A 13,154-nucleotide genomic window follows, 5' to 3' on the forward strand; every position below is an offset into this window, starting at 1 on the left:
GTCCCACGAACCTTCTATTGGTAAAAAAAAAAAAAAAAAAAAATGCAGTATCTGCAAAGCGCAATAAGGTAAGGTGTGCTTTACTCAAAAAATATTTGAGGAACGAGCAAATGAACGAGTCTGCTTACATGATGACGGATAAAGTCGCTGGGCTTTTTACTCAAGTGATCGGTCCTCTTCCTTCACCACCAAGCCTGCCAACTTCCCCCTCCCTTCTCCTTTCTCCTTGGCATCCCTGCAAATACCCTCCTTTGTGGCTCCTGCAGGAGCAGGAACTTGGGCGTGGAAGGTCCTGAGAGCCCCCTGTGGGACCTGCCCATGATGCTCCAGAGAAGTCCCAGCTCCCGGCTGTGCTGCGGCCTCACCCTGGCTGGCCTCTCTGAGCCGGCCACTCACCCCTTTGTCCATATCCAGCCATTCCTCAACTCCTGGCCCATTGTCAGCCTCCCTTTGGATCCAGGGACACTGAGCGTCTCTGGCATAGAAACAAAGACACAGGCACGTCTGAGAGATCTGCAGGGATTTTCCTGAGAAAGCCTTACCCTCCAGGGGAGGGGGGCTGCTCAGCTGTTCGGAGCTCCTGCCAGGTCTCTTTGGTCTGGAGCTCCCCCATGGAAGATGAGCAGGCATAAGGCAGCTTGTGTAGGGCTAGGGTGGGCAGGGCCTGGAGGAACCGGACAGCCCGGTCTGGAGCAGGGCAGCCTGGTGGAGGGCAGCTCAGCACCCCCAGGCTCTCCAGGCAGTCCTGAAACCCAGAGAGCAGAGATGACACCAGGAGGGAGCCAACTGCAACGCCTTCTGGGGCCAAGCTGATCCACGCTGTGCAGGGTTGAAGCTGACTGCAAAAAGGAGTGAGCTCCCCGTCTCCATGACTAAGAAAGCAAGGGTCTGTCAGGGGCAGAAGAAGGCCTTGGGAGCCTCTGCCAGTCCTGAGGACTCTGGATCCCAGGGATGTCCCCATGAAGTTCTCAGGGAAGCCCTGGTGTTGCCCCAAGCCCAATGTCATGGGGTGTAATACTACGATGTCCCAGCAGAGGGCAGCATGTGGCTGCCACACAGTCCTGGAAAGAGTTGCTGGCAAAACCCCAAACCTCTGGGACTCAAGGAGGTCCAGAGAGGCCCAACAGACCTGGCTCCCTCCCCGGCCTGCCCATGAGACCACTCGCCACCTCCACACCCACGCCAGTCCCTAGCATCTTGTTTCTAGATTGGATCCTTTTGGCAACATCTCTGTGCGTGGGATTGTTTTAGCCCCACCCAGGTCCAAAGTCACCCCTCAGTGGCCTCACCCACGCACTAAGTCAGACTTGAAGGTCCCACTCAGGTACTGTCACTTCTCAGTGACCCACCCAGGTCCTAAGTCACAAGGTGTCCCTCGGCAGTCTGCTCTGAGAGCCCGGGGAGGTGGGCCGGGCTGTGCCTGGTCAGCTGCCATATCCTACCTTGAGGACACTAATTTCGCATTTATCAATTTCCACTCTCTGTTTTTCTTATGTATTTTAACCCAAGGCATTTTGAGTCCTGCCTCCCACAGCCCTGTGAGGAGCTTATAGGCCCTGCCCTGCCCGTGCTCAGGAAGATCTCACCCCGGCTCTGACACCAGGTTCAGGGTGAGCACAGCCCGCACACGGTCTCCCAGGAGGCCACGAGCCTCGAAAAGCAGCTTTCAGAGGAGGAGCGACATCTCAGGGAGGGGACTGCACTGTGTGACCCTGGGGACTGCCTCACCCTGACCCTCAGGCTCCTCGTCTCTCAGGTTTGCCATAAGGAGGTGGTGGCAGAGAAGCAGCCACGTCCACTGATGGGGGGTTGAGCGTGAGTGGTCACAGCAGCCTCTTTCTTCTCCTCAGGCCCATAGTACAGAAGTAGAAACTGAGGACAGTGAAGCTCGGGGTCTGTCTCTGGCCACACGGCTGAGCAGAGGGGCCCAGGAGCCAAACCCAGGCCAACTGATTCCAGCAACCACATGTTCGCGAGGGCCTTCTCTCAGTGAGTCCTGCACCTGCTAAGCTGTGTGACCTGGGGTAGAGTGCCTGCCCTCTCTGGGCTTCTACTGGGAGACCCTCAGGGAGGGTGGGAGTTCAGTTCAATCCTTACCTCCCCGGAAAGCAGAGGGGCACATTCAGATTATTCACGAACAAAGACTTCACTGATGTCAAATCAGACCCTAAGCGAGGTAGGTGTTCTGTACTTGGTGCACGGTAGGGGTTCAGAGGGGCCACTGCTGCTGTTTCAGCATGGTAGTGACCATGGTCATCAGTGAGCTGGCACCAGTCAGATCTTGCTCTCTGAGCACCCTCCCTCTTCCTCACCTTGCTCTAGGCTTACTGCACAGGCGAATGAGCCAGAGACTGCCACCATCCCTGTCCCTGGGGTCCCCTGGGCTGCGTGTGACCCGGTCCAGATGGTCACTGCCTTCCCCAGAGGCGAGCCCAGCTGGGCAGGGTCTCGCCCTTCCTGAAGCCTCCTCATGGTTCCCCTAACCAAAGCATCAAATGTCCACCCCAGGCTTCTTGAACCAGAACCCCGGGGCAGGTCCAGCCCTCGGGGTGTTAACAGCCTTCCCGCCGACATCCTTGCAGCCCCATTAGGGATTAGGGAGACGCTACCTCTCGAGAGGCAGGAACACAGGCTTTGGCGTCGATGGAGCAAAGGATATTGTAATGCATGCCCTGCACTTCCCAGAGGCCAAGCTCCCTTCCTGCTCCGTCACCCCACCCCTCCCCAGCCATCTGGGGCTTTTTCTGCCACTCCAAGGCTCCAGGTAGGCCCCAGTGGGGACGCTGAGGACACAATCACCAGCCTTTTAGGAACGCGTGTTTGTGAATGAAGCCTGGACGTCTGCTTGCAGAGAATGCTGAGTGAGCCTTTCGGGGCTGGCAATTTGCAGAGCAGTCCAGATGTGGCAGGACAATGGGGGTCTGATTGGCAGGGGAGCAGGAAGGGCCAGCAGCTGCAGAGCAAAGAAAGGTAGGGTGTAGGAGGGGGGCGGCGCGCAGGAAAATCTGCAGGGAGGTAGGAGTCCTGCAAAGGCATGGGGCGGGCCGGGTCTCATTCTATGGCCCCCAATAAAAGCGCTGACCCAGCTGTACCGGAGAAAGGCCTGGGCAGGAGGCAGAGGGACTGGCGTGAGAGAGGAAGGCGGCAGCAGGCTTCTCCTGAGAACTCTGTAATTCATTCATTTATCTGTGTACTCATTAAGTCACTCATGCATGCATGAACGCCTTTGGAAGGCATCATCATGAAATGGCCACAGCTCTCAAGGGCCATTCAGACTCCGTGGTTTAAATTCTGGCTCCTGCACATATCTGGGTCCTTCTGCCCCAGTACCCACATCTGCGCCATGAGCTTGGTATGACGCTAAAAAAAGGATCATACAGGTAAAAATGCTCAGCACCACCCTTGACTCTTAGTAGGTGCTTACTAAGCACGGGCTCAGCTTTCCCGTCTCCTCTTTTCCCTCTCGGTCATTCTGACAGCTTTTGAGTAGCTAGTATGTATCAAGAACGGACCTGGCCAGTGGGAGACAGACAAAGGCAAGACCCCTAGACCAGGCTCTGGCTCTTGAGAAGTTCACAGTCATGGAGGCAAAGGATGGCGAGGGACAGGCCTCTAAGTGACATCAGGGAAGGGGTAAATGGCCATTCATTTATTTGCTCATCCCTTTAGTTATTCATCCAATTAAAGGTATTATGTCACCGCCTAGGAGGCGGCACAAAGCAAGGCCCTTCCCACAAGGGATTCACAATCTAGCAAGAATCCAGTATGTTTGGAACACAGAAGTCAAGCAACTGACAGTACTGGGAAGGCAGCACAGAGGAGGTGCCGTATGAGCTAGGTTTTGAAGGATGCGTAAGAGTTCCCTAGGGGAAGGAGACAAGAAAGCACACTCCCAGAAAAGAAACAGGACAAGCAAAAGCATAGCAGCTTCTGGTACTTGGAAAGACTGTCCTAGCAGAGGGCAAACCTGCTTGGCTCTAGACTCAAAATACATCCTCATGCCCTCTGGAGACACGGAAGAAACACCAGCTGTGGTCTGTGACCAGTTCTGGGCCTTCAGAGACAGTTCTCATTTACTGAGCATCTATTCTCTGCCTAAAGTCTCCCAGGCCTTCGTATACGTGGCCTCCTTCCACGCTTGCAAACCTTTGAGAGTGGTCTGGTTTTCTCCTGGCTCAGGAGGAAGTTGAGGCTCCAAGACAGAAAGCGACTTACCCGCTAATACCACTGGTCGGGAGAAGAGCTGGGGTTTGAATCCAGATCTGCCTAACTCCAAAGCAATGGTCTTCCCCTGCCCTGCATTTGGACCTAGATCCGCTGTCCTCCGGTCACTAAGTCCTCCACATGGGATCTTCGTTCTGTCTGCTGGCACGTTATGCAAGCTCCGCCCCCCCCTCCCCCAACGCTCCTGGGCCTGGGCCTGGGGGCTTGAGCCTCTGGCCATGCTCCTGGGCTGGCATGAACCCTTCTGGATTTCACACCATCGCCCTTCACCTTTCAGGATCTGGCCTCAGCCCCTCCCTCTGTGAAATGGGGCCTGGCCCCTCAGCTCTACCATTCCTGACACCCCTCTCCCCACCCTTTGCCTCCGCATCTGCAAAACCCTGATAAACCATCTCTGGGCCTTTAAGGGCTTTTTATTTCTCCAGCCACGCTTTTTTCTACATTTTAATAAGCTGCCTGCAAAATTGGTTATTGATGAGTAAGAATGAGGAGGATGTGGGGCTGAACATTTTTTTCCTCGGAATCGCTTCTGGCTGCGCCCTCGACTTTAAATTGATTAATAACGCGCGGGTCCAACATTAATTATCAGCCATTTGTCACCGGGGAAGGCTGAGGCCTGAGCCCTGCTTGTAGACCTTGTCCTCATGGCCAGCTCCATGGCACTGTGGGAGATGCCCAGCTGCCCTTCGTGGGCACCGAAGGCCCCGGACACTTAAGGCCCTTGCTGAGCTCGGCCCCTGGAACCCTGAGCACTGTGGCGGCATCTAGAGGCCGAAACTGAGCATCCCAGGGTGATAGCGCTCCTGATGCGTGCCTGCCCCCAGGTGGCTCATGGCCTCACCAGACCCTAGGCTGGCTCTGAATAAGGTTAAAAGGATCCCAGAAGACCCTGGAATTTCTTCATTCAACCAACACAGAGCAGCTATTACATGCAGCCATTTTCGGGGGCACTGAGCAGTGAGCGAGACGAGGTCCCTGACTTTTGGGGAGGCTGATAACAGAATCACAGGGAAGTGCAGCAATGTCGGGGAGGGGGGGAAGCTAAGATCTCTGAAGAAAAGCAAAGCTGGTAAGGTTGGAAGGGCCAGGAAGAGGGCGAGAATTACCCATTTAAATAGGGGTTGGGGAAGCCCTTGCTGAGGAGGCGAGTGAAGGAAGGAGCCGCAGAGGAAGAACATTCACGGCAAAGGGAGCAGCAGTGCAAAGGCCCTGAGGTAGGGGGAAATGGATGATTAGAAATAACACTTTGCTCCATGAACGAAGGCGGTCACAAAAGACCACAGAGCGCATGGTCCCGTTTATAGGAATATTCAGGACAGGCGAGTCCACAGAGACAGGAAATGGGTAAGTGGTTGCCAGGGGCTTGGAAGATGGGGGTAATAACGGGGAATGACTATTAATGGGTATAGGTTTATGGGTGATGCAAACATCACAAAAGTAGACAGTGGTGACGGTTGCACAACTCTGAATATACTAAAACCGTTGCCTTGCATGCTTTAAGCGGGTGAGCTTTATTACCTACCGACGAAGCTGTTGCACAATGACTATGTCACATGTCAGGTAGCCAACAGTGCCCTGAAGGAGAAGGAACTGGGATAAGATGGGGAGAGGGGTTAGGAGGGGACACTTGAGCAGAGACCTGAGTGGAGTTTCAGGTCCAGGAATGGGTGCAGCTGGACTAGGCTGCCTGTGTCTGCCACCTGGGGAAGTTGATGCCAGAGTTGGGCACGTGGGCGTGTCAGACTCCGGCCTGGGGGTGCTGACAAGTACTCGGTGGGGTGGGAGGGGATGCCGCTTCAGGTGTGCTGGATGGCACTTCATGAGAATCTGACGTTTTAAAACCACTAAGACTTGCATCCTCTCAGAGCTAGTGGGACAAACGCTTTTCAGGCTCAGGTCCCTCGGGTGGTCACGGAGGTCACTACCGTCCTCTGTTCAGAAAGAGCGGAGGCGGCACCAGGTAGGGCTTACGGGTAGTGGCCATTCTGTGCCTGAGTGCTGGCCCAGGCATCCGTAGCCCTTAGAGGCCCCGCTTAAGTCACATCACTGGCAGAGCTCGATCTTTTGGGAAGCCAAAGTCAGTATTTACAGGAATGAAGCAGGCCAAGGAAAATGGGACTTCTCCCAGATCACCCTGGGGCTCCAGCTCTGGGAGGGCTTCTTGGCCCTAAGTTTTAGGAAAATAGCCATCAGTGTTCCCCAAAAGGTCTCCCTTGGGGCAGCTTTAGATACCAGGAAAGTCCCCTCAACCTCAAAGTGCTCCCTGTTCGTGCCCAATTCACCTTGTCTCCCTATAAAAGCAGAACCAGCAATGAAGGAGGTGGTTCTGGGCAGAGGGCTCAGCACGTGCAAAGGCCCTGAGTGAGGTAGGAGTGGGCCTGGTGTGTTCCAGGATCAGCGAGGAGGCCGCTGTGCTGGTGCAGAGGGAGTGATGGGGACAGTTGAGGAGGGGTGGTCAGAGGACTGGCTGGTGCAGGCTTTGGATGGCCTTGGCCTTTACTCTAAGGTGGGAGCTTTGGGAGGGCCCCTCTGGCTTTGTGCTGAGAACAGATAGCAGGGTGGCAAGGGCAGGAACAGGGAAGGCAGAGAGGAGGCTGGTACAAGGGGCCATGGGAGAAGACTTCCCATGATCTTGAGTGAAGCTCCACCGACTCCTCCTTAGCATAGAGTGGTGGGGGAGATCCAATGAGGCAGATGAAGACCATAGTCCTCCTTCCAAAATGAGGTTTGGCTGGCTCTTTCCTCTTCTGTCTTTATACCAGGCTCTTCCTACATCTAGGCCTTTGCACACACTGTTCCCTCTGCCCAGGACACTCTTCCCTCTCTCCTCATCAGCCTGGTGAAACTTCATCCTCAAGTCCTAACCCCTTGGGTGTTGGGGTGGTTTCCTCTGCTGGGGTTGGCAGCCCAGGGTGAGGCATTTCCCCTCAACACACACAGAGGGCTTGGACTTTCAGTGCAGACCGGCCTCCAGGACATCCCCTTGAGGCCCGCCCTCCGAGCTGGGACAGAGCCAGGGGCTGAGGACACCAGCCCCTGAGGGTTACCTATCCTCAGGTCAGTGGTTTGGGACTGGTGGAGGGGGTGGCGGGCAGACCCAGCACAATGCCACCAAGTGCGGGTAAATCCAGCAAAGCCCAGAATTCCGGGCCAAGTCAGGTTGTGTCTCTGGCTGAATTTTTGCAAAGCCTCACACTCTGTTCATTGATTAATTGTACAAATGTTTACCGAACCCCGGCCTAGGCCCCGGGGATTGGGCGGTAAGTAGGAAAGACAGTTCCTGCTACCATGGGGGTAGGGATAGACGGAAAGCTTGTGCACAGGTGCACACTCAATACTTGGAGAGGGCACTACGCGCCGTGAAGGTGTCTGGGGATGGTCCGGGAGTGTTTCCCAAGGAGGTGACCTGTGAGCTGAGACCTGAATAGTGACAAGGCACCAGTCATGCAAAGACCTGGGATACTAGTGGCTCAGACAGGGAGTGGCCAGTGCAAAGTCCCTGAGGCCAGAGAACACCCTGTGTACTTGAAGAGCTGCAAGGGGAACGGAGTGTCTGAAGGGGAGGTAGAGGGGGAGGCGGGGCCGGTGTGATGGGGAATCTAGATTTTGGGCAAAGTGCAAAGCATCGTGTGTTCCAAACCAGCAACACGATGTGGTTTGTGCTTACAAAAGCTCCCCCTGCTGAGACAGTAGAAAGGAAACGGAGACCCAGGAGGCCCTTGGGTGGATGGGCAGTGTGATGCCTGAAGGGCCACTGGTGCTAAAAAGCCTGGAATTGGGGGGGAGGCGGTGGAGATATAGGCTGGAGATATAAACTTAGAGGCCATCTTTCAGTTTTATTGTTTCAGAGATAAACCCTTATAAAGCCCAGCGATCAATAAGCAGACTAACACTGGCCATCTTCCCCACCCAAATCCTGAGAGAGCATTTCACGAGTAAGTGCTTTCAAAATGACTCTGGTCTAGGGAGGGAAGGAGGGGGTGCGGTGAGACAGGAGCCCAGGCACCAGCCGGAGCTTGATAAAGTCTGCCCACGCCTCAATGGCATCCACTCACCAGGGGCAGCGTGAACAGTCACCTGCCTACATTCTAGAGCAGCGCAGCCCAAGATGGGCCGGGGCTGGTGAGCCAGGCCCTGGGCCCAGCCCTGCTGTGATAGTGCGGGGACACCGAAGGAATACAGCCACGCCCGCTCCATGAGCTGTGGCAAAGCCCTGCACTGGGGGCTCGGTTTCCTAGCTGTGTGGCCTTCAGCCCTGGCCAAGCGTCTCTGAGCTTTACTTTGTTTATCTGCGTAGCGGGCATAAACTACGTGTGTGCCGCAGGGACTCCGTGGAAAGCAAACGAGCAGATGGGGCCGCAGTCCCCTGGGGGTGTGGGGATCTGAAATTTGGGGGGTGTTTGCGGATCGCCACGGTGATGTCTGTTCACATCACAGGCTACTGTTGCCAACTGCAGGCCACCGGGTCCTCCCCCCTCAAGGCTTCTGTACAGGCAGTTCTCCCTGAAACTGTATCTGCTCATTGTGTGTCGCACCCACTAGAGTGTGAGCTCCAGGAGGGCTGAGACGTGGGCCAGGGTATTTACTACCGTGTACCCAGCACTGAGGACGGTATTTGTCACAACCCACTTAACCTGACAATAATACCAGAGGTCAGGAGTTTCCAGATGAGGAAACTGAGGCAGGATAGGAGCTCCTCTGATGAGGACCCCAAGCAGAAACGCAGCGGGCTCCCCAGCTCTGAGCCAGAATCAGTACCCCAGGGCCCCACTGGGAGGCTGTGGGCACCTCCTCGGCCCTTCCCTGACCCATGTTCCCAGTGCACCTGGGGCCGATCAGCTCGGGGAAGGGGCCACATCGATTCCTGCCAGCTGCCTGTGCCGGAGCTGTCTGCACGCTCAGAAACCATCGGCTTCCCATTAGGCAGATCAGTAGCTTCCACTGGTTTCCAATTTGTGTTTCCAGAAATTTATCACCCAACCACCTTTTTAATTACCCCCCTCCACCACACCTGGGGCACAGATACACCACCCGCCCTGGGCCACCTCTGCAGACCACAGACCACGAGGCTCCGCGAGCCACAGGGGAGCTGCAGGTGTGTTTAAAGCTGACCAGCTGCTTCCCGGTCACCGCAGGAGCTGACCCTGCTGGCTGGATGCCATCCACTCTGTCCCCTGCTCCTCGCTGAACCCCCGTCGAAGGGGCTGGGTCCTCCCTCACAGAAAAAAAGCAGGTGATGAGGGGCCACGGCAGTGTCCTGAGGTCCCCCAGCTGGCAAGAGCTAGGACAAGTGCACATTTGAGGCAGGCAATTGGCAAAGCGCTCCCCAGATGCCGCAGGACAATGGGGTCTGGCTGGCAGGTGAGCAGGAGGGGACAGCAGCTGTAGGTTCAGAGCAGGAAAAGGTGGAGGGAGTGTGATCCCCAGGAGCCTCTGCTTTCCCACACCTGGGGTCTCCTGGGTATTCCGCACTGCTCACCTGTCTACCCCTCCGGGGCCTAGCACCCCATCAGTGTCTCCATCACTGCTGCATCCCTGGTGCCTGGCACATAGTAGGTGCTCAGTAATGGCCGCTAAATGAGCAGTAAATACTTGCCGCACTTTGCCCTGGGCAGTGTTCTCAGAGCTTCTCTAAATGACCTTATTTCAATTTCACAGCTGTCCTCGAGGCGGGCAAAACTAGTGTATGCATTTGATAGGTGGGAAGACTGAGGCCCCGAGAGGTTCAGTGACTTCCCCAAGGTCACACGGCGAGTCAGCGGTAGAGCTGCGATCTGAACCTGACTCTGGAACTGCACTCCACGCTCCCTTACCTATTCCCGGTGGCCTCGGCTCTGAAGGGCAGGAACTGGGTCCTGTGGCCCTTGGAACCTCCACCATATATACCATCATGTAAACGTGTTTGTTGAGTGAATAAATGAGTGAATTATGCACTCCTTGTCCTTTAAAACACAGTACAGTCAACCAGTCTGCTGGCACAAATCTGGAGTGTTTCTGGTCGGGGATGAAGGGGAGAGAGGAGTGAATCTCCTGGGGGACCCAGAGGTGACAAGCCTCTCAGTAGTTCCAACTCGGGGGCCATTACTAGGGACCCTCTGATCTCCCCCCACCTCCTTGCTCACCAGTCTGTTATATTGGGGTTCTCTGTCATGTATACAGAGGGCACAGAGCCATGATTTGGTTTTATGTGGTGTCTTGAGACTTTCCAGTGAGATAAGTGGATTACTGTTGACCCAACATCTGGGCAAAAAGAGCCTGCTATGCGTGGTCATCCAAGTCAGCTTCTGGAGGTGGCCAAAGTGAGACATGAAGGGAAGGGGGCCATGATGGACCCTGCACCTGTGGCCAGTGAGAGCAGGTGAGTCCGGAGCCAGGGCAGAAGGGAGGAGGAGGACCGCAGGGGGGAGGGTGGGGTAGGGAGAGCTGGGACATCCACCGGCTGAGGTCTGGTCCCAGTGGGTGCACAGGAAAGAGAGGGTGATATCCAGAGTGTTTCCACCCAGCTCATTCCTTCCCCACCAGGTGGGCAGTCCCTGGAAGGGGACCCGGGGCTCCCACTGCCCACACGCCATTGTGACCCACCCCCCGGGCTCCCGCTGCCCACACGCCATTGTGACCCACCCCTGGCGCCCTGCTGCCCACATCCCATTGTGACCCATCCCCGGGGCACCCGCTGCCCACACCCCATTGTGACCCAGCCCCGGTGTCCCCGCTGCCCACACGCCATGGTGACCCACCCCCAGGTCCCCCGCTGCCCACACGCCACTATGACAAATAATGACAAATCTACTTCATCTCAACCCCCGCAACATATATGCTGGTAATCATCCTCCTCGCTTATGGCCTGCCCAGATCCATCTAAAGGGTCTCATGGCTGAGGTTTCATTAAACGGCAAGAAACGGCATTTTCCTGGCCACAGCTAGCCCCTCAAGGTCCTGGAACCTTGAGTCCTAGAGTAAGTCTCCAAGGAATTCTGGCTCTCTCCCTAACCCGTCACGACGCCAGTGCTGCTCTCCCTGCCCATGGGACCTGTCCCCGTGCTTTAATAAAATCACCTTTTTGCACCAAAGACTTCTTCACGAATTCTTCCTTGGCCATCGGCTCCAGACCCACGAACCCCCCATCACTCCAACACTTCACCACCTCCACCTTGTGCTTCCTACAACTCCAAATCCAGCAGGTCACTATCCCGCCGACACTCCTCCAGCCTGTGAAGCTGTTCTGGATCTGGTCCCACCTGTCGCCCTGGCCAATCTCCTGTGCCATGTCCCCGGGCTTCCTGGAGCTCAGCATCGTTCCCTGCACTTAAAACGCAGGGACGGGGCTCCTGGGTGGGCCTCAGTGGCTCAAGCGTCCCACTCTTGGTCCCCACCATCTGTTTTGTGAGCTGGAGCCCCGCGTCGGGCTCCGAGCTGATAGCACAGAGTAGACTTGGGATTCTCTCTCTGTCCCTCCCCCACTCGCACTGTCCCTTCTGTTTCAAAACAAACATTTAAGTCCCTTTAAAGTTAAAAAACAAAATAAAATAAAGGCACGGACACGTGGCTCTCTTATGGCTCTCATTTATTTGCAGTTTTTTGGGGTTCTATTTTATTGTGTTTTTTGAATAATTTTTTGAATTTACCAAGAGTTTTGAGAACCCGATTTTTTGGCTCTAGGGACATCCTCCCTGGCTGCCTGTGTTCACTGCTGGTGTCGGAGTTTGTGGCTGGTGAGTTGCATCTGGGCCCGCTGATCGTGGTCCCTATGCTGGTCCCTTCGGAGGTCAGACTACTCTGCTCTGAGGACAGGCCTGTGCTGGAACAGGTTGCGATGGAGCTCCAGCAGCGGACTGTGGTTGGTGTGCTGATCTTGGGCTGGATGGTTGTCAACGTGTACCACAGGTTTTCACTCCCCAGGGACATGAAAATCCAAGCACTGTGTTCCCTGTTTTCCATATTTCGTTCCGCTTCCCAGAAGACTTCCCCCTCAAACGGCTCAAACCCGGTGGCCAAGCAGTACCAAACCACCCCCAGGCTCCAAGCGTTTGCGGAAGGGGTGTGCTCCCTTTGCTGCAGGAAGAGTCGCGGGGCAGAATAAGGGGGGCTGTCCCAGAAAGTGTGGAGTTTGTAGCCAGCAAACCGGATGCTCAGTCCAACCCCCGTGTGTTTTACCTTCAGCTTCTTGTCAAAAAGCAGTGTCTCCAGCTTCTGATCCCCGCCGATCATACCTTGTTGGTGGCAGTACTCCACAACCGATAACAGCTGGCAGAATTTGTCTGGAACCTCCTCCGTCACTTGGCCATGGTGCGTAAAATCGTCACACAGCTTGTCTCTGCTTACATATTTTGAAAGGAGGACTAACGATTTCTTCCTGTTGATCACCTTGAGTGACTTGACAATACTTGGGTGACTTGAGGTCTTCATATTCTGGGCTTCACGACAAAGTCCCTGGAGGCCAGCGGGGTCCTCCTGGGTTTTCCTGATGAACTTCACATCAGACTGCTTCCCGGTTAGGATGTACTGGGTCAGCTTCATCGTGGGGACGCTGCCCTCACTGGTGGTCTCGGGGATCTCGTAAATACAGACGTCCTCCTCACCAGCGGTAATGGCCTTACGCCCCTGAAGGATGGTGACCTACTAACTATACTAACGCTAAATAATGCTAATTACACGGACTATGCTAACCAACAATACCAACCTACAAAATTTGCCAATACTAACAATACTAACAATATGAACTATACTAACAATATGAACTATACTAACAATATGAACTATACTAACTGTACTAAAACGCTAACACAAATAAAAACAAATGAAAAACACACACATGCGCACACACACACACTCACACACACACACACACACACACACACACACACAAAGAAAATGAAGGGAGGAAATGAAGAAAAATTGAGAAAAAGAAAAACTAAAAAAGGAGAAAAAAA

The 13,154-nt window shown here is 54.9% G+C and overlaps 2 protein-coding genes and 1 long non-coding RNA gene across 3 annotated transcripts in view; 1 reads left to right on the forward strand and 2 right to left on the reverse strand.

Moving 5' to 3' along the window:
• The window catches only part of LOC123383782 (MAP/microtubule affinity-regulating kinase 3-like), a 154,167-nt gene that overhangs the window by 88,783 nt on the left and 52,230 nt on the right, over positions 1-13,154 (reverse strand). The window lies entirely within an intron of this gene.
• Positions 9,237-10,155, forward strand: LOC123383797. The gene is made up of 2 exons (XR_006594008.1): positions 9,237-9,585; positions 9,883-10,155. It is a non-coding gene; the product is annotated as an uncharacterized LOC123383797 (long non-coding RNA).
• LOC123383783 (MAP/microtubule affinity-regulating kinase 3-like) lies at positions 11,772-13,015 on the reverse strand. The gene is made up of 2 exons (XM_045052021.1): positions 12,379-13,015; positions 11,772-12,276 (listed from the first exon to the last, which is right to left on the reverse strand). Exons 1-2 carry the CDS (start codon positions 12,739-12,741, stop codon positions 11,785-11,787), a joined length of 855 nt encoding a protein of 284 aa, XP_044907956.1. The 5' UTR covers positions 12,742-13,015; the 3' UTR covers positions 11,772-11,784.

Source organism: Felis catus, chromosome A2 (genome assembly GCF_018350175.1).
Source record: "Felis catus isolate Fca126 chromosome A2, F.catus_Fca126_mat1.0, whole genome shotgun sequence".
Taxonomy (NCBI): Eukaryota; Metazoa; Chordata; class Mammalia; order Carnivora; family Felidae; genus Felis; species Felis catus.